This window comes from Homalodisca vitripennis, chromosome 8 (assembly GCF_021130785.1).
Source record: "Homalodisca vitripennis isolate AUS2020 chromosome 8, UT_GWSS_2.1, whole genome shotgun sequence".
Lineage (NCBI taxonomy): Eukaryota > Metazoa > Arthropoda > Insecta > Hemiptera > Cicadellidae > Homalodisca > Homalodisca vitripennis.
This window is the reverse complement of record NC_060214.1, coordinates 38,410,078-38,431,219: the sequence shown is the minus strand read 5'-3', so window position 1 is coordinate 38,431,219 and position 21,142 is coordinate 38,410,078. Positions and strand designations below refer to the sequence as shown.

General features: G+C 31.9%; 1 protein-coding gene across 1 annotated transcript in view; it reads right to left on the bottom strand.

Moving 5' to 3' along the window:
• Window positions 1-1,890: 1,890 nt before the first annotated feature.
• The window catches only part of LOC124367568 (nitric oxide synthase, salivary gland-like), a 33,138-nt gene continuing 13,886 nt past the window's right edge, over window positions 1,891-21,142 (bottom strand). The window contains exons 6-25 of the mRNA XM_046824505.1: window positions 20,533-20,674; window positions 19,105-19,244; window positions 17,296-17,470; window positions 16,524-16,625; window positions 14,888-15,082; window positions 13,923-14,017; window positions 13,545-13,689; window positions 10,548-10,652; window positions 9,767-9,834; window positions 9,105-9,221; window positions 7,915-8,089; window positions 7,689-7,818; window positions 6,515-6,784; window positions 5,046-5,215; window positions 4,518-4,728; window positions 4,337-4,424; window positions 3,867-3,988; window positions 3,630-3,778; window positions 3,360-3,551; window positions 1,891-2,284 (exon numbers count right to left, since the gene is read on the bottom strand). Coding sequence (XP_046680461.1) covers window positions 2,180-2,284; window positions 3,360-3,551; window positions 3,630-3,778; window positions 3,867-3,988; window positions 4,337-4,424; window positions 4,518-4,728; window positions 5,046-5,215; window positions 6,515-6,784; window positions 7,689-7,818; window positions 7,915-8,089; window positions 9,105-9,221; window positions 9,767-9,834; window positions 10,548-10,652; window positions 13,545-13,689; window positions 13,923-14,017; window positions 14,888-15,082; window positions 16,524-16,625; window positions 17,296-17,470; window positions 19,105-19,244; window positions 20,533-20,674 — 2,896 coding nt within the window. The 3' untranslated portion in view covers window positions 1,891-2,179. The remainder of the gene's footprint in view (window positions 2,285-3,359; window positions 3,552-3,629; window positions 3,779-3,866; window positions 3,989-4,336; window positions 4,425-4,517; window positions 4,729-5,045; window positions 5,216-6,514; window positions 6,785-7,688; window positions 7,819-7,914; window positions 8,090-9,104; window positions 9,222-9,766; window positions 9,835-10,547; window positions 10,653-13,544; window positions 13,690-13,922; window positions 14,018-14,887; window positions 15,083-16,523; window positions 16,626-17,295; window positions 17,471-19,104; window positions 19,245-20,532; window positions 20,675-21,142) is intronic.

The following is a 21,142-nucleotide window of genomic DNA, read 5'->3' as shown; positions in this document are numbered from 1 at the left end:
AGGTTAGTAAAGTACTTCAATAAAGTATATTCCTTGTATTATTACAAAAAGTTAAATAATAGCTTCTCTTCATATAAAAAAGTAAAACAATATCAGTATAAGATATAGAAGTCCAAATGTGAAAATTCAGAATATAATAACGTTATTTTCGAAATAATTTCCATATCGATACATTTTCTTGCAGTAAATTTACTGTCATACATTTTTAAAGTGTTTATATTATTACACATTAAACAACTTTGGCATTTGTAATTCTGTTCAAGTTTGATTTTAATGGTTGATGGCTAGCTAAGCCATTCCGTAAAATTTTTCCCAGCGTTACCGAACGTTTTAAATTTGTCTTATGGGAAATCATTACAGCACGAAAAATGGCTAATTTATTACATTTCTAAACAAACTTACTACAGTCATTTGACATTTTACAGCAGTAGTATAACTAAATGAAGCAATAGGCTTAAAATGTGTATACAACCTCAGCGAAGCAAGCAACACGTGTGGCGTACTCCTACCTTTTCTTTATTACCATTCAATGCAAGGGGTAATTAATTCACCTATATTCGGTTTCGGTGAATATCTTCATATATTGCGCACTCTTTAAGTTCGTTGCCATTATTTTGATTTTTACCGTAAACATAAATTTAATATTGTTAATATAATTGCAAAATATAGTTTCGCATTGAGTATCCTCTAAAGCTTAGTAAAGTTGTCTATTTTATTTTCTCACTTAGGAGTTCAACAAAATAATTTATTCGCAATATAATTTCATCCATGTCTATTTACGTATCACTTGTCAATGCGTATTACTCTTACGAACAAGATATATATTTTTTTAAATCCCTTTACAAACAAGCGAACTATATCTAGGGGCTTTAATATTTTATTCCGTAAGACAAACTTTCTCGTAAGGCGGTTTCAAATCCTTGGGAATAATTACTATTACAAAGAAAATAAGTTCTATTTTGTTAAATCCATTAAACAAATATTTTACAATCAAACCAACTACTTTCTAAGGTCTTAATTGTTTTATTCCGTAAGACTAACTTGCTTATAAGACGGTTTCAAGTCCTTAGTTAGGATAATAGGAATATATCTAGTAGTTATGGTTGATAAACACAAGAGTTTTAAATATTTATTTATTTAATATTATCATTATTTAAAAAAATGATCAGTATTAAGAGGATTGTAAAAATCTTAATAGATTGTAACAAATTGCAAGTTTTTAAACGTTATTCCTGAGACGTCATTTAGAAAATATATTTTCCAAGGTTCATTTTTGATAGTACGATTAGTGGAATGCTATGGGTTACAACTTGTAAGGTATGTGTTTGAGAATTAACATCATTACTTCTAATTTGAAATATGACTCTTTCTGTTTGTGTCTGCGGTATGAGTAATTTAACCAATTTTCAGTTAGGTATAAAAGTCTTCAACCTGGGTGCATGAGTAAATAAACTGAATAAAAGCACTTATAGAAAATGTTCAACATATTTCATCCTCGAGCCCTTTATTAATGAGAGCCTTGACTAACAAGCGACTGACAAAGGAACAGGATTACTAGTAAGCTCATAGCGTGTCTCCTCCCAGTGGCTTTACTCTCTAGCTTAGCTGTGCATGAAACTTAAATATACACTCAGGCCTTTCGTTGAAGAAATAAATTCCAAAAATGTCTGGATTATGCGTTTTGGTAACTTTTTCAAAATTGTAAAAGAGTTTTTACTAATTTAGTAATTTGAATGAGATTCGAAAATTATGACGTCAAGTAATTTCAAACTAGTCAGTTTCGATAATAATCTACATGTCATGGATCCTTAAGGGACTGTGGTAGTCCAATCTCTAGATTCTATTTTATATATTTCTATAGGGTAAGTTATGGTAATTAAATACATGTTATATATTTAAAAATATATATTTATTATTACTAAAACAATTGTGAATTTATTATTCTGTAATATATATTATCAATCTTTAAACGAAATATATTGTAAGAATATATACCAGATGGTATTTTAAATAGCAATCACAAATGACAATCAGTCTTAATTGAAAATAAATATTAATCCATTTTATGAATGTAATAATATGTGAATATGACTACTATGAGCAGGCAATGTAGCCTACATATAAAACTATTACTACTACTGGATTCAAAGTGAAGTCTTCTCAAATGTCAAGCGTGGTACTATTGTGAAGCCAACTTGACCTTGACAGTCTCTCGAGTCTTGTTGTGGATGTCTGATACCCGAAAAGTGACTCCAAAAATGTCCTCATGATAGCGATTCTCAGCCTATAAACAAATCTCAGTGTTAAAGTACAGAAACATGAATAATTTCAAAGCTGAATACTGATATTTTAATTTTCTACAGTGATATATCTTAGTGAACACAGTGGTTATAGCAAGATAATCAAGTCAAGAAACGTTGAGCGTGGTTGTTCCAGGGTTTGGTGGCCAATCCTGTGTGGTTCGATTCTAGAAAGCAACCGAGCTGTTCGGGCATTGGTTGTGGATTTTAAGTCACGTTTCATTCATAATTGTAATTTTAGGCGTTAGAGAGTGTTTCTTAGTCCCTACTGATAAACTAAAACTCTCTTACTTTCTTTATTTTTACGAATTTTCAAATAAAGTTCATTGCAACCAAGAGTGTCTTCCCTCAAGAGTAGAAGCTGTGACTTCACTTTGTCACCTTCAGTATTGGAAGAATATCAACACTCTTAAGCTCTGGAAAACAGTTTTTACCTTAAGACGTCATGAATGTTTGATGAGAGAACAATTTAAATTTAATTATATTAATTAATTTTTATATTTACGGTTAAACCACTAGAATGACAAATTTCTCAGTTAACATTCTTTTAGAACCACTGATTGAAAATATCTACACTGTTTTATATAACTAATTAGTAAAAGTAGTATTCACCTCCAATAGGTTTTTCAATGCCACTGTAAGCACCGATCACTTGTCTTATCACGGACTGCAATAAAGAGTAGTAGTCTCCAACACACGACACAATTATTCATATTAGAGCCGATTGTAAAAGACTAAAGTACCTCTAACACTAAAAGTAGACCTACTTTTTAGAACACTAACAAACCACTACAATGACCACGTTGGATTGATCGCTTTTGTAAAAAGCCTTCTGTGCTTATCATAGTTGCAAACGTGCTCATTTTTGTTTAACATCGATAATCCTCAAGATAAAGTAATATCAAATTGGCCGATTGTTAATATTACTTATCCATGATTGGCCTACTTATTTTTTACATCAAATCTATCATATTCTGGAAACCGAGTGACTTTTACCTTTACATAATCAAAGTTTTATAGAACATTAATTGAAAAGAATGAACATATTTTTGCTCATACCCTGAGCGTGAGCATGTATTTCTCGACTTCGTCAGTGCTCATTTTGCTTTCAGCTTGCAGAAGGGCCTTCAGAGTCTGCAGGACATGCTCTGCCATGGTGACGTCACCACAAACGTAGAAATGACCTCCCTCCAGAACCAGTTTCCTGTAGAGAGATTTTGCCTCTCCACGCATAAGGTCTTGCACGTATGTCTGAAATCAGGGAGATTAAGTTATAACCGGTTTCAAATCTTTTCTAGCAATATTATTTCTTTTACTTGCTTAATTTACCTTTGGGATGCTCGGTTCTCTGGACAACGCGAGGAAGACCTTCTCAAGAACTCCTTCGGTTACCATCTTCTCCTTATCTTCCTTGTGTAGATCCAGGGATCTCAGTCTGCATCCGAAGAACAACGTCATCTTCCCAACGTCTGAGAGACCTGACGAAAAATAGTCCAAAATTATTATTTTTTTTAATTAAGGCATCCTTTAAGAGCATGAATGACAAATTGGAAGATTTTTAGTCACCTTCGTTCTTCTTAAGGGCAAATCTATGTTGCCAGAAGCCTCTGAAAGGTGCAATGCCTGTGCCAGGGCCCACAAGAATGATAGGCTTAGAGATGTCATCGGGCAGGTGGAAGCTTGGAGCACTAAAATATATATACAATATATTATAAAATACATGGTGTTATATTTTGTACAAAACTTTTAATATGATATTACATAATCCCCTTGGATTTTTAATATAACTCACAAACATATATGGTATCAGTTGTCAACCTAACAAGTTTCAAATACCAGTGAGCTTACTTGCATTGTGAATTAGGAATCATTAAATTTTAATTTTAAATTCTCGCAGAAATGTGTTTGATTCTTTAAAATCTAAGAAAATCCTTTTCTAACTAGATAAAGTTGTTACGTTATTTTTATGATCAACAACGAAATAGCTTAATGCACAAATTCGGGAACTAATTTTTTTCCTATGGTTTAAAGCTCACCTGCGCACGAACAAGTATACTTGGTCGTCCTTCTTGACGTCATTAAGGTAATTTGAACACACTCCATAATGAACAGGCCCTTCTCCACCTACGTGACAAATGTTTGTGTTAAATATATACACCCAGATAATATTTAATAGCATAGTACATAATTCATTGGCTTTCTGGTTGATATACTTGCCTTCTGTACGGTAAGATACAACTCCGACGGTGAGATGGACCTGATTAGGACACAGAGCCTGGGAGGATGAGATGCTGTAGAACCGAGGCTGGAGAGGGGTGAGGTGTGCCAGCAGGAGGGCGGGGAGTGGCTTCACCGACGGGAACTCTTCCAGTACCTCCAGCAAGTGCGGGAAGCTCCAGTGCCTCCATTCCTCATACGCAGTCGGATCCTGGACAAGAAATATGGATTATGCATTGGATATTACATCTTTGTGGTTTTAAATTTATGTTCAAAAAGATACCCTACAACAGTGGGTTTAGGACGTATTGTGAAATTGACTGTAGTATTTCAATATATGTATCTTAAAGTGTCAATGAGACGATGATAGGTGAGAAGAAGGGATCTCTTAGTGGTGAGAAGATATTTGTTGGTAACTTAAATTACAAAAGGGATATTGGAGCGACAGAGTGTTCTCGATCAAAATAAAATAGTACACAGTATCATTTATAGCAGGTAGTATAATGTTGTGTAAACTACATTACTAACCTCGACTAGAAGCTCAAGTTTTTCCTTGTCCTTAGGATCAGTTGCGCAAGAAGCAAGGAAATTCAGAAAGTCGGGGGTAGGTGGTGTTGTGATGTCCAGGAACCGAGTCAGTAGCACCCTGAGAGAGGCTCGGGGTAGGCGCTCGTGAGCTTCCCACGCAGTCATCACCCCTGAAAGATGTTAAAGACTGGAATTAATAATACGAAAAGTGATCATTATAAATACTCAGCAACAATTATTTTCTTATTTTTTCTTGTTTTTGGGGTTTTTTTGACGCTAATCGCATTTTCAACTAAACATGCTAAAAACTTTGTAACTAAAAGCAGTCCTAACTATCTCAAACATTAATTTATCTCCTCGAGAATTGATCCTGTTACGTGTCGGTTACGGGGCCGCAACCTTACCACTAAGCTATGGTGAAGGTTAATAATTTTAAAATGGTGCGAATAAAATATCACTTTTTAATAATTATTATAAAAACCTACATAAAGTGACGATGTTTTATTTTCTAATATATACCGCCATACACTCCAATTTTTTAAGGATTTTATATTATTATTAGAATATTAAGGCTCAATAATAACAAACTTATATTATAGGACTATTTCAATTTAAGTTAAAGAAGTATATACAATAATATAAACATTATGAACACTGTAATAAATCTTTACTGTAATTGGACAAAAATAAAATACTGTAGTTTAAAGCCAATAAAAACTGCATAATAAACTCCTTACTGTAAGTTCGAGACACATTATTGCAAGACTGACCGCATGAGCATTTATTGCACCCCACTTCCCCCCTCACCCAGTGGCATTGCCACATTGACATATCAGCTGATTCTCAGTATGATACGATGCTCTCCATTCCAGTTGTTTTGTTCTTCGGTGTTCGATTATTTGATATGTTTTTATTTTGTTAATATTTTATGCTCACTTTCTTTGTCGTAGCGTAAAAACTTGTTAATTTCAGTTAAATCGTGCAGGTATAGGATTAAGGAAGGTAGATGAGGGGTAAATATAGGCAGTATCGATTGCTCGATTGTTGAATTAAATCGATTATCCCATCACTAGTTATTGTTTCGTCACAGCTGGCAACATCGTCCCATAACCCTGGCTAGCATTCAATATTTATTTTACTTATATGGCCTCTTTTTCAAACTAATTTCCTTTCTTGAAATAACAAATAACTAGAAAAAATGTGATTGGAATTAAATTGAGTTTCTAATCCACTCTTACATCCACGATAATTTATGGAGACTACAAGATTAGTTCGTTTTGTCTTGCGGGAACCCCAAATATTAATTTGATAAATTCCATAAGAGTGGACTATGACAATCATAGGGCTTTTTCCCAGCTAATTTAAAAATATTTCTCCAAATGGTGGATATTATTTCATATTTGCGATTCTTTGTTATCATAACGGGTTTATTGAACGAGTCCTTTCTAAAGTATCTTCACTTAGCTTACCCGAAGAAGCTTGAGTTTCTTTGAGAAGCTGTAGCTCAACAGGACGATCAGGGTTCAATTCCGAAAGATCCAAGTGCTTCAGAACTCCTTCTACCAGTTCAGTCCTATTACAAGCCAGGACCCCCACGTGGTCCCCGGGTTCGTATTCCACACCTTCTTCTGTGTCCAACTCCACTCCGAGGGTCACAATGGGAGAGTCATCACTGTGCAGGTTCCGGTTGCAGGCGACGGTGCACTGGTAGACCTTCCTGTTGTGGTACTTGCCCAAAGCTGTGTGCACAATTATAATATATACAAATATTAGCTTGTAAAACTATAGAAAGAACAGAAAATTAAATCAAATAAAGTCCGAATTCATGAACCTACTAGGGAACTCTGAGTCTTGAATTTCAGGACAAGAATTAGAATTGGTGGAAATTTTTCCTCAATTATGTCACAAATTTTATTATATAAAATTATCGAAAAAAGAGTTGTGTGAACAATTTCTTGGCCATTTATGAGCCATTTTATACTCGTTTCCTTACGCTGTATTTGTGTTCTTATAATAAAAAGATCGTTTATAAAATACTGTAATATAGCCTAACAAGGCAGTATGTGAAATACGATTTTATCCCGTTTTATGAATTGTTTCTAACTCATGGACAAACACAACGGTTTCCTGATGCAGCATTTTGCATTTAAAGCATAAAAATAAGATAAAAGCATGGATTTATTTATATAATTCATATCAAGAGGTCTGTGGCTTCATGAATTCCGTACACTGATATTGTTCGATTTTATAAAATTGCATTTTGATATCTGCAATATTAATGGACAAAACTAACCCAATAATTGAAGACTCCTGGAGCATTTGGAAAACATTTTAAATATTACTAAATGTTAATAAAAACAATACTTTTTCAAATGGTTTAGATGCCTTTAAAACCAAATGTTTTACCATCAGGCGACTCCACAAAATCATTTTTGTTTGTTTTGGAGTCGCCTGATGAAGTTTGGTTTAAAATGCCTCATCCCAAAAATAAACCATTTTAAAAGTTTTTTTATTAAAATTTAGTAATATTTAACCCATTAATTATTCTAGTCCAAGAGATCAATGAGCGTAAATGTAATCGTAATTATCGTAATTCATTAAACTTCCCTGTATTGGATTGGTATACGAGTGTATCAACCATACCTTCCTTCAGGTTCATCGCAGGACATTCTGTAAGTCGGACAGTGGATGCGGTGATGGGTGCACTCTGCAGGCTCTTGGCCAAATCAATGAAATCACCACAATCTTCCAGCGAAAACCTTTCACATGCAGCCTGCAAGATTATTATGTTTTTTATATTCCTCGTTACTTCTCTGATATTGTAGGTAACTAAGAAAATACAAGGTTACATGTAACCAACAGTACTGACCCGGAAGACCTCAGGTGCCCACTTGATGAAGGCTTGCTGTTGACCACACATCTCGTCTCCGGTTGTCATCTTCAGCAATCGCTCCCCTCCCAGCTCCTCCAGTAGAGTATCCACATAGGATCCGAAAGCACAGTAGTTGGGGTAGGCGCTCGATCCAAGAGCGAATACTGCGAACCTAGCACCGCCATTTTGTGATTAGTTTAACCCATAAAGATGACTTATTTTCTTAGTGCAGCCTACTTTTCGTCTCAGTAGGGGGTAGTAATATCTTATATTATTTACTCTATATTACTTAATGTGCACGAAGTTGGGTAAATAAAGATAAGGATCATTTTTGGACGACATTATTTTAAATATCTCCACTATGTCATAAATTAATGAGGAGATTTCGATATAATCAGGTGAAATTAGGACTATTCGATTCTTTCTTTTACTTAACTCGTTTATATTGGTAATAATATTTGTTAAGACAATTATAAAGACTAAAATGTCATATTAAATTAAACTATTAGTGATTGCTATTGATTCAATTTATAAAACGTCTAAAGTCTAATTTTGTCAATTCTTGTTACCATTAGATTAAATGTTACATTCAACTCCACACTTTTCCTATAGACAATTAGCCTCTTTCAAGGTGTTACTAGAGGAATTATTGTTTTAATTAAATAAAAAAACACTCTAATTTTTTTAATTTTCAAAAATATTTTATTTGTCCTATAAGTTACTAACATATGCATTTACGCATAGCAACTAAGTTAAAAACAGTTTCGTTTTACCTGCGGTCTGGAAGTTCTTTTTAAGTGTAAAAATTGTTTTTAACTCAGAAGTATTTCAACTCGCATATTATAATTTTTGTAGAAATATTACATATTCCACAAGAAAACCCTGATGTCCGAAATTATTTACTAACGCTATAGAAACCAAACAGAAATGTTTTAGATTAATTAATACAGATTAAAATAACAGCTTGGGGGACAGCTCGATAAATATAATAATAAATAAGATAAAAATAAGTTTATTTACTCGATCACTCAAATGTAAATAACCAACAATAATAAAGTGGTACTTAATTCTGGGCAAATTTTTTACTTTCTCAATGCTCGATATAGCATTGAGATATTCAAAAATTAAACAACAGCAATATTTTTCACTTATATAACCCATGCAATAATCTATATCTTCATTTTTACCTGACATTTCCTAAACGGCCATTGTTATTGTTCAAGTTAGAATTTAGCTCTGTCACAAAAGTTCTACGTTCCTGCTTCTGCTTTCTTTGGCTGTTCGCTCTGATTAGGGTGGCAGAACTGAAAAATAATAAATTCATTAAACTTATATCAGAAGTTATATGCAAAACGTGTTGCTAACGGTCATGCTTATAATATCGTGAAAAATAATATATGTATTTGTTAGGGCAAGAAATTAAAATAATCATACGAAATGAGGATCTACCACTTGGCAAGTTTACTGTAGGTAGTATAATATACAGTTATTGTTCTGATTACCTAGATGCGACACTATTACACTAATATTGCCATAAGTGAAACTTCTGTTTTAAAATCTGCTTTAAATTAAAAAGATGTGCAATTTACCACTGTTAAAGTATTAATAAAAAATATTACGCAATCAAATAAAGAAACTATAAACTTGGAAATTGTTAATGTCATACTCTCGTGGGAATCAGTGCTTCCCAAGCTTTGGCTCAGTTCAGAAAGTACGAATTTAACCGACTTACAATTACTGTACATTCTTGGTAAATTGTAAACCTTTACCAATAACATGTTTTGTATTTACGTTTTATCTAAATATGTTAAAAAATATTTTAATAATATATAATTGAACTTAGACTTACTTTAACTGCTTTTTGACGATTATTTCGTTGTTTTCTCCCTTTAGAGCGAACAAGCTGTGTGCAAATGACTGAAACAAAATAGAAATTGCATGAAAATTTACACATAAGAGATGGCAGGTGAATTAAAATTTGGGTAAAAAAATACATACTACTAATCTTGTGTTAATCCTAAATTACTGTAATTGTATGTTAGCAAATATTTGCACATTTGCCCTCTTTATGAAATATTAAAAATTGATACCTATGAATATTTTGAATTACCAATATTATTACCAGTATAACACAACACCGAGGATCGATTGTCATGTTCGTTTCTAATAAACCTTTATCTAGTTACAATGATGTTTTAACAAAATTACATCATATTTTGTATACTTTCTGGCTTTTAACAACGAAGTACTCATTAAGAATTTGAGAAAGTTAATTCAATGGGCCTGTTTGTAGCATAAATATTATAAATCTGTTTTCAAAAGCCGTTTTGTAATTTCCAGGAAATTTTAGAGTAACATTTATTTGAAGTTTACAGTAGAAAAGTATACAAAGTTAAATAAAAACTATTAATAATACATAAGATATTTTACATTGAAGGTAAACTTTTATTAAACTGGTCCAAACTGTTTAGTTGGGTTATTTGTGATGCCTCAGAAACAGGTAGATTAAAAACAACTAATCTAAGAATACTATGTGACATGAGTGTACTAGAATAAGTTGAAAATTTACACAACGTGTAGGAGTCGACACTCTTAATAATTAGCTGCAACTTTATAACGACGCACCATACCTGTCCGTTCTCGGGAGAATCGCCATTGCCGAATGTAGAAGCAACGACAAAAAACAGGCTCTCATGTTCAATATCGTTCATGTCATACTCATCCATACACAGGCACTGTGGACAGAAAATTACGTAACACTGCTATTATAAATTATATGTTCAATATCGTTCATGTCATACTCATCCATACACAGGCACTGTGGACAGAAAATTACGTAACATTGCTATTATAAATTAAATGTTCAATATCGTTCATGTCATACTCATCCATACACAGACACTGTGGACAGAAAATTACGTAACATTGCTATTATAAATTATATGTTCAATATCGTTCATGTCATACTCATCCATACACAGACACTGTGGACAGAAAATTACGTAACATTGCTATTATAAATTATATGTTCAATATCGTTCATGTCATACTCATCCATACACAGGCACTGTGGACAGAAAATTACGTAACATTGCTATTATAAATTATATGTTCAATATCGTTCATGTCATACTCATCCATACACAGGCACTGTGGACAGAAAATTACGTAACATTGCTATTATAAATTATATGTTCAATATCATTCATGTCATACTCATCCATACACAGACACTGTGGACAGAAAATTACGTAACATTTCTATTATAAATAATTCCTTTGTCGTATTCAAAATAATGCAACCAATCCCATACTTTTCTTACTTATGGTTATATAAAATATTAGGTATAAAATAAACGTTACTTGTGAATTGGCTCTAAGAAATCAATCAATTGTAATCAACATCGATTACAAAAACAAATATTACTCTAAATGCATTGCTATATAACTTTTTATTCATATTAATTTTAAAAGCATCTTTGTCAGTTTAATAATGAAATTTTAGAATCAGTTTTCATTAATTCTGTGCCTTTTCAAATATTTATACTTCTCTCTACTTTTAGAGAAAATCTTTATCTACATGTAAAGACTCAGTTAGGAAATGAATTGGTTCAATTTAGTGACGCATTCAACATCCAAGCAGTTATTGTACAAGCTAGTTTAACTCTTTAGTTGACAGTATATAAGGAGTTAGAGATAATCTTACTAAAAGGATACTACTATGTAAAGGGTTAACCGTTTATTATACTAGCTAGTTTATACCTTGAAATTTATACATATTACAGTATCTTCAATGGTCATATCTAATAAAAAATCAGATGGCCTAAAAATATTTGGTGTTAAAATTTTTATTGGTAATTTTTCTACAGAATTTCTATTTCAAAATCAGTTTTTAAACAACTGTAAAACTGTTAAAAAATATAACTTAAACAACCTTTACAGCTCCAAAAACTCTCTTTGCAAAGTAATTTTCCAGATATAATACTCATATTAAAAACTTTGCAAGATGAATTGGTTTAAAACCTCTTAAATATACTACTAGAAAAAACATAGTAAATTATTTAAAAAATCTTTTAACGTAGATTTTTTTACTCTATGTTTTTTCTGCCCTGTATGCCACGCCACGCGAGATACAAAAACCCTAAAAACATTTTTATATAACGTAGAGGGGCTTTATTGGTAAATTTTACAATATTTTGACATGATGTTTTTGGAACTTTGTTAGCTATCAACAAATGTAACACACTTGCGGTAAAATTTAGGGGATATGGAACTATAACACACGTATAGACAATAAATAATTCGTGAACAGTGAAATTTTGCTAAGGAAATAAAAGTGACAACACTACCAAGATCATTAACAAATAGAAAACTAGAGGATTTGAACCTAAAGAGTAAAGACCTCCATACAGTAATAATAGCCACTAATATATTATCAGTTCTATTTCGTTACTTTAGATCCAAAACTTTTATGCGTTTATATTTTTATTCATAAGTAAAAAACTTATTCAGATGCCATAACCACACGACATTCTACTGAGGACATTCATAGGACACTTGAGCTATGGTGAGGTAGCTTTAAGTCTTCAAAAAGTCGTCCTATACTTTTTGTAAAAAATTTAAATAGCAATTTTTAAGAGTTGTTAATCTTATATACTATATTTTATAAATTGAAAAATTATAATGCTACAATTTAGGGTACAATACAAATGCTACAAATACAAGGTAGGTATACGCCACACCCCGTGCTGCGAAACAGACTTCATGGAGGTTACCTTCAAAATTAAAAATTATTTTTAGATGTCCTGCGAATAGGCAGATAGAAATACAGACAATTATACAGAAAAGAAATTTCTACATGCCCCTGCAAGCAAAACTGAAATTGTGTCAGCTTCCTGAATGATATGCTACAATAACGCTAAGTCTAATTTCGCTAATTTCATAGTTACAGATGCACCATCATAGAAATCATTATTGAAAATGTGTACAAGTGAAGTTTTTTTTTTATTTCAAATTAAAGTTTACAGTTGAAATCTTTCTCGTTATATCTTGGCACATATTCATTCTCATTTTTGGTAATTAAGCTAGGCTTCAAAGCAGTGTTCAAATAAATAGATTCGGTGAGTTAGGAAGTGCACTACAACGCAAGATTATGTTTACATTAAATATTGTCACTAATTTATAAAATTGGCCTTCAACTCGATTACTATTTCTTTTACCTTCATGGGTAAACATTTCACATGTTGAAACCTCATGTAATTATACTTAGTATGTGTACAAAGTTATTTATGATACTATTTCCTCGTTGCATCTTCGTTAACCATAAAAATGTTGCAAAAAGATTCGCTAACTTTCAGTTAAATTCCATATAGTTGCACGCATAAAAATGAATTATAATGCAAACGGTCAAGTCTACAGGTCAGCCTTGTTTTCGAGACATCGTCTGAACAAACAGATACTCGGAAAATAAATGTTCCACCTTATCTAAAGCTTAGCCAATAATAAAATAATTTTGATACTAACATAAAAATCACGAAAAATATCATTATACTTTAGAGATTAACTTTATTAGTGCTTCTCTCTTGAGCTTAAATTCCTACGTTCTTGTGGAAGTTGGATTTCTCTTACCTGAGAGTAAAACGCGTGACTGAGGATGTCATTGAGTTTCTTGGCAAACTGCTCGGACTTGCCGGTTTCTGTTGCGTACAGGATCGTGGCCTTGATCCTTTTTGAAAGGGCACCTCCGTAGAGTTTTGATGTGAATTTGATAGCTCTGTGAGAATATTATATGGTTAATTAAAAATGTATTAATACCAAGTGTATAGAAATTACTATGAAGTAATATACTGACTTATAATTTAACTTTAAAACGAATTAAATTGTATTAACAATTCATAAACTAGCTGGATTAACCCCTCAAAAGGGTGAAGATAATGTGCATATATCAGGGTTGTTACATATTAGCTATTTATAGAAATAGACTCGTGTTTAATTATTAGGCCTAACCTTGCAATTGGGGTAAACTTAATATTTTGGCCTTTCTTTTTATTTTTGAATCCATTCTTTTCTTCATTCCACACATGCACAGTCCATGCTTTCTCCTGAAATCAAAGTAAATATTATTAATATATGATAAAAATTCTTCTTAATAAAAATAATTCACTAATAGGAAGATATTTCAAACTTTTTACAATTATCTTATACTTACTGTTTAATTATCAGTATCCTACTCATTCTAACAAAAGTTATACAACCCATTTTTTTTAAATTTTTTAGTTACTATCCTGTTCCTTTTGCAAAATCTTTTTAACATTATCCACCAAGTATGTATGCATGTATAAACACTTTTATGGTAATCAAGAATTTCGGGACTTAGTTGAGTGTTGTCAAATTTTATCACCATTTTCTTAAAAATCAAAAAAAATTAGTAATTAAAAGATAGTAGTCAAATTATTTATTAGTCAGAAGTTAGTCAATTGAAATGAGTTTAATATTTTTTATCGCCTTACAAGAAGAATGAAACAAGACACAAACATGAAATGAAAATAAAAATGTGTTTAAAGATAAAAATCTTTCCAATTCGACTCTTATTAATAAGACAATTTATAGTGCATAGCGCTTTTCATCAATTCCGAGTTGCCTTATTTACTAGTCCCGCTTATTTTTCATAAAATTTATAATTTATTTTTAGTTTTAATGTACAATTTTAAATAAAATAATCAAAATATTGAGCAATATGCTGCTTAACCACCTTTTTGTTCTTAAATGCAGACTTAGACCTCAAATTGCCTTCATTTTCAACTGACGTGACTCCCAAATTGTTTAGTTTCCAAATGAGATGGTTTTGTACAAATATAATAATCACCAATTTTATCACCATTTTCTTAAAAATTAAAAAAATTAGTAACTTTAAACTTAGACACAGATATAAAGTGCCGTTTCCATATATGTTACTACCGACGACTAAGTACCTGATATATGTACGTGGGATAGAGATTGTAGTGAGCCATCTCCAAGTGGAAGACCGGAGTGATGGATCCGGATATCGGAGGCACTATCCAGGCCCAGTCGGCGGGACAGCCCCGGCGTAGTCGCTGCTCATTGTCGTAGTGCTTCATGAAGGACTCCGCCGCGGTGTGGTGGTCAACAATAGTCACATTCTTCAACTGTAAAAGCAGAGCGTGTAAAAGGAGGATGTAACAGGTAAACTGAAATATGCCCTATTTCACCAGGCGAAGTTAGGGCTTAGAAGCCTACTCTGACACATAACCTGGGGATCAACGCTTATGCGACTTCCGAACCACCACAAATAGACGGGCAGGCGAACCCGTCAGCGGTCACCCATCCAAGCAACAGCCACGCTCGACGTTGCTTGCCTCAGTGGTCTTGCGATAACCGTAATACCGCCCACTACACTGCGCCATTAGCGTGTAAGAATTCAATTTGTGCCATTTCATTCAATAACTTAAATATTAAATGAAAATTATTACGGAAAGCATACACTTTACTTCACCAACGGTTTATTTGGGTTACAATAGGTTTACACGAGTTCAGTATTTTTTTCATAGCAACTTTATATTGTTATCCAGTAGTATAAAATTTAGAGGTTAAAATGTTTATAAAATCACCCCCATCTTTCCAGAAATGTAATAATGGTATTTCCTTTCAAGTTTAGACGTATTTTTAATTATATTAAATGATTGAATGAACCGACTTTACGAGTATGCCCAACGACTCTGTTCAACATAACTGATCGTAATGAATAGTCAATAGGCAATAGAATTGTCATTCAATGTATATCAACGATATATATGTATTCTATAATTTAATTTTCTACAATGACCATGTTTTCTTGTATGTTTATGCAATCATAGTTAGTTATTAATATATTTTTATCAAAATTGTATTTAATTAAAAGCAAACTGTTTGTGCGTTTGTGTTTTTGAAACCATCTTCATAGATTATTCTAATGAACTAACTATTTTATTACGTTGCAAAGATAATATTACACATAAAATTCTACGTACAGTACAGTTAAGCATGGTTTTATTGTAAGTATTGCACGGACACAGTATTTGCTTTATCGTTGAAATTGAGAAACCTCAATTGTTTACTTATCTGGCTCGCTTTCCAATGTATTTTTCACTGTCCTAGATTGCGTATTTTAATCAGTTTTTCAGTTCTCAGAGTTAGCAATATTAACAAATTTCGTGTAATTAAAAGTCTGGTTTATATAAAAAAAAAAACTAATATATAGTTATTAAAACCCTCTTTAAAATGTTTACAAGTGTTACACTTTATATATGTTAAGAAATCGTGAAATCATGTACTAATTTACATAGTAATATATTTATACTTATTATAATGCTGTAGCAACATAATTAACATAATTTCTCGCACACAAAAATAATGTAACAAGAATGCAACGAAAACTTGTCATTCATTAGTATGGATTATTGTACCTTTTATAATCTATGACAAAAGACTATTGATGTAGTTTGTAATGTTTTTTTAAATCGTTCTGACATCTTAATAAAACGTTCTCACAAGCAAAAAAGAATTACTATGAGTGATGAGCTTCGCTAAAGAAAAGATTTTTGGGTCTACCTGGAAGCTGTGTAGGACTGCAAGATTGGCTTCTATTAGGGCCTTATCTTTCCAAAGCGTCACTGGCGTCCTCGTATCCAATCCCATCTTCTTAGCGATGGTCTGAAAAACCACAAGGCTTTGTGTTATGTGTGACACAAATAGTATTTGCTCCTTAAATATTTTTTGGAATATGCTTTCATACAGGATTAAACAATCAATGAATGTACTTTCAATTCAACTAACAGAATAACAAGGAGACTGAAATTTAGTTATAATTGTGTTAATAATGTATTTAATCTTATTTATCAACTCGAATTGTGTAATTTAATATTTTTTTAATTATATAAAAACTGAGGGAAGTTTCCCTGAGGTAGATGAAGAGCTTATGCAAATAGACATCAGACGTATATAAATTGTTATAGCATTGTTAATACAAGAGCTTGTCACGTATTAGATGAGCTAGTTCACTATAGAATGATCAAACCCTGCTTATATTGCTTATTGCTGTGATAAGTATAAATTGTTAACTTAACCACGACAATGAATTACATTAGTTACTAACCTATTTCTTACACAATATTATATTAATTTTTTTATTATTATCTACCATTTGTACTGTAAAATGTAGCCCACTTAAATTCTGTCGAGTCTGTATAAATTACAAAACAAATTCAAATATACTGAAACTTCAGATACTGTGACTTCTCCAACTGCATTTACTAAAGATTGTATAATCGGGCTTTAAATAGATTTGTATCATTGCACTGCCCAGTGGAAAAAATGTAATCACCTCAAGAAGGTTGTATCTGGTGGCGTCACACAAGTTCCGGGCTCCGATCTCTGTACTCATGTACCAGCCGTTGAAGGGGGCAGCGGTGAACTGCAGACCTCCACAGTCGAACATCATACTGGAGACTGCCGGTACCGTGTACCACTGTAGACCCAGCTCCGCGAACCACTCATACCTGGAAGTGATCATATTATGATTTAAATTAGAAAAAAACATATTTATCTTGCTTTTGGGGCGTATACTTTTTTAAGTACTGTAGAAGAAGCCTTGAAATGGAAAAATTTGGAATTATATTTGGGTAAATACATTAATAATAATATTCATTTTATTTAGCTACTTAAAGTTAGATTTAATTTATTTTTTTCTTTATTACAATTTTGTAAGAGTACAAAATACTTTTTAATGGATATATTATAGGTATAGTTGAAACTTGTTTGTACAGCTTATATTGTTTTGCTATTTGATAAAGGAATTATTTGGAGGTTGCATATTATACTATATCTTATTTTGCTGTTCCTTGTTAATAAATTAATTTGAAAAAGATCAAACGAAAATTAATTAATCTTTCTTTTGGGCCGTAATAGCTTTTTAAGTGATCATTAAGCAGAAAAGATAAGAAAGACAGAAAGAAGGTTTTAGCTTTAAACAAAATAATGGTAATTACTCATACAAGTAAAATATAAAATACATTACAGAACATATAATTTTAAACTGTATAACACGCTATATACTTTAATAATATTTATATTTGTTAAACTGCAGACTTTTATGTAATATTCTTAAACACCCAAAGGATCCCAAACTCATAGTAAATAAAGGAATTCCCACTTTATTTTGTCGTATGGATAAATATTTACAACCTTGTTAATGATTTCAGCTGTATATATTTTGTCAAATATTTGTTTTTTGAACTGAGGAAGAAAAACGCACAATTGTTTAAAAAACAAATATTTGACAAAATTTATACAGCTGAAATCATTAACAAGGTTGTATATTCCATACTGTCAGGATATATATATATATATATATATATATATATATATATATATGTGCGTGCGTGCGTGCGTGCGTGCGTGTGTGTGTGCGTGTGTGTGTGTGTGTGTGTGTGTGTGTGTGTGTGTGTGTGTGTGTGTGTGTGTGTGTGTGTGTGTGTGTGTGTGTGTGTGTGTGTGTGTGTGTGTGTGTGTGTGTGTGTGTGTGTGTGTGTGTGTGTGTGTGTGTGTGTGTGTGTGTGTGTGTGATAAAAATCATAGCATACACTCACAATACAAAAGTTCTCTTAATACGTTATTTAATTGTAAGGGAACTATGTAAAATAAGTTTATCAACCAAGATTTTACGATTTGGAAATTACAATAATTCAGTTACAGTTTCTAATTGCATAGAATTTTTGCTCAAAATTAAATATTACATATGTAAAGAAGGGTGCACATTTTTAGCGGTAGTACTACTATGATGTTATTACTAATGTTTTAAAAATCAAACCTGTTTAATTAAACACTATACTTAAAAATCTAGCTATCGGTTTAGTACATTTTTTTACAAAAGTTGTTTTTAACTCAGTTCTTTGTGTAATATTTTTATGTTTTTTATGATACACGTTTAAACATTGTGTGTCATATTTTGTATAGAAAGAAAAAAATTCTAAACCTTAAAAACCTATTATTTATCAAACATTTTTCTTCAAGGACATTTAATCTACCTTAATATGTTTCTTGCTCTAATTGGAAATATTCCTATTCAAAATTTGAGTTTTTCCAACCAGTATAAATTTTTTCTACATAATTTGATAAAACCAGTACTACTTACTCAGGGTGGACGAAGGGTACTTCTAAGATAATCTCAGGAGGGTAGTCGTAGAAATCAGGATCTTGCCCGTTGGCAGACAACACAATAGGTAGGATATCCCAGCTTGTTCTCTTGCTCTTCCACCCCAGTTTGATACAGATCTATAAAAGAAAACATACCTTATTAATAAATCTAAATTACTTATGTTTTACTTTCATTACCACTCATAGAATTCGTAATTAATTTAAAAGAACACATGTTATAACGTAATCATCGCTAAAACTACAGTAGACTGTAATTGTATAGCTAAAACTTATTAGAATTGATAGTTATATATTTTTCTTAACAATTGTAGAGCCCATTTATAATATAGTATGACAAAAAAATTTATTTCGAGTGGAGTGCAATAAGTGGATCCAGTTGCTATATCGATATAAACAATCGATGTTTTAATATCATACACTGATATTAACAACCGATGGTAATTAAGTAAGCTATAACAAATAACTCAAATAATCGATTAAAACTGTAAACACTTTTTCAAATTATAAACACTACTTAAGTAAATCAAATAAATAACTTTAAAGATTATATACTTCAACTAACTTGTAATGAGCTTAAAACCAATCTCTAAGCACAAATCTTTAGAGAAGAACGATTGTTTATAGAGCACACTGTAATGTGCCTTCATAAAATGACCAGTCATGTTTTTTTTACTACTTTATTTACATAATTATGGATTGAATTATATCAAAATGTCTTTTAATCGATATTTTAAATAAGGATATTCACTAAGCGATTTACATACCAACTCAGAATATCGTATTCTGACCTGTCTTTCCAACAGAATAATCAACAATTTATGTAAAATACTCTAAACATGTGTGAAGCAAGATTAAACTGAGATATAACATAAATATTTCATACAGTACGTATTATTTATCTCACTTATTCAAAGAGATACAAAAAAGCTTGGTTTTATTTCTGGCTAAACACGGATTGACATACTCTGTAAACACTTACCCTAAGGCATTCAAATACAGTAGTGTAAAACCAACTTTACAATATCCATAGAGTCTGTAAAACCAGTAGTTATATTATCAACACATACGCAGTACATGGTATGCATTAATTAATATTTTGTTTACTTACATTGAACTCACAATTAATAAGTTACAATTTTACTTTTACACTAGTCTTAATATGCATTTTCTCGCCATTAGCATTTGTCTTTGAAGTGTTATGTAATATATATTGCTTCCTTATATCCCTAGAGACGTAAAAAGTGAAATTGCATAACTCATGAGATATAATATTGCAAAATATGGGATTATTTCATTAATGAAACACCTTTGGCGCTATTTCTTTTTCACTTATTTTTAATCCGTTAGGTCTCTGTGTGTTTTTGAGTAGTTTCCAAAATCTTACTCGTGAACGTCGAGTTCTTACCTCGGTAAAATCAGCGTACGCAGGGTCTCCGGTGATGGTTCCGTCAGCGTTCTTGTAGCCAGCGTAGGCGATCAGCTGCTGATTCCAAATTTTGTAGTCATGCTTGCCGTCTGTCCTCTGCGGGAAAACTGTGATGGCGGACCTACGGAAGTTATAACACATGCAATATTACTGTTCTATAGTTTATACATATTGGAAAGAATGCAAAACAAAGTTTGAGTAATATTACTATGAGGTAAACGTAATGGTATTAATCAAACTATACTCCTAATCGGAGTGTGTCTTTGTCCATGGTAAACCAGTGTCTTGGAATAGAATAATACCTAATAAACTAAGCTGATTATAATATATTGCACTTGGTATGTCTGTTGTCATTTTTTGAACGCTAAGCATGCAAGCGGCTCAAGTAAATGGTTGAAGTGGTATAGTATATGTAAGGAAAATACATGTTTTTTTTTTTTTAAATATTTTACCTTATTATTTTGCCTTTGAACTGTCTAAATATTTGCAAAAAGGTATGTAAACGTCCACTTAGTACGGATAAATACAGGTTATTAGCCTCAGTTTTGTAACGGGTAGAGTAAATAATTTTAAATGTAAAATATATTCT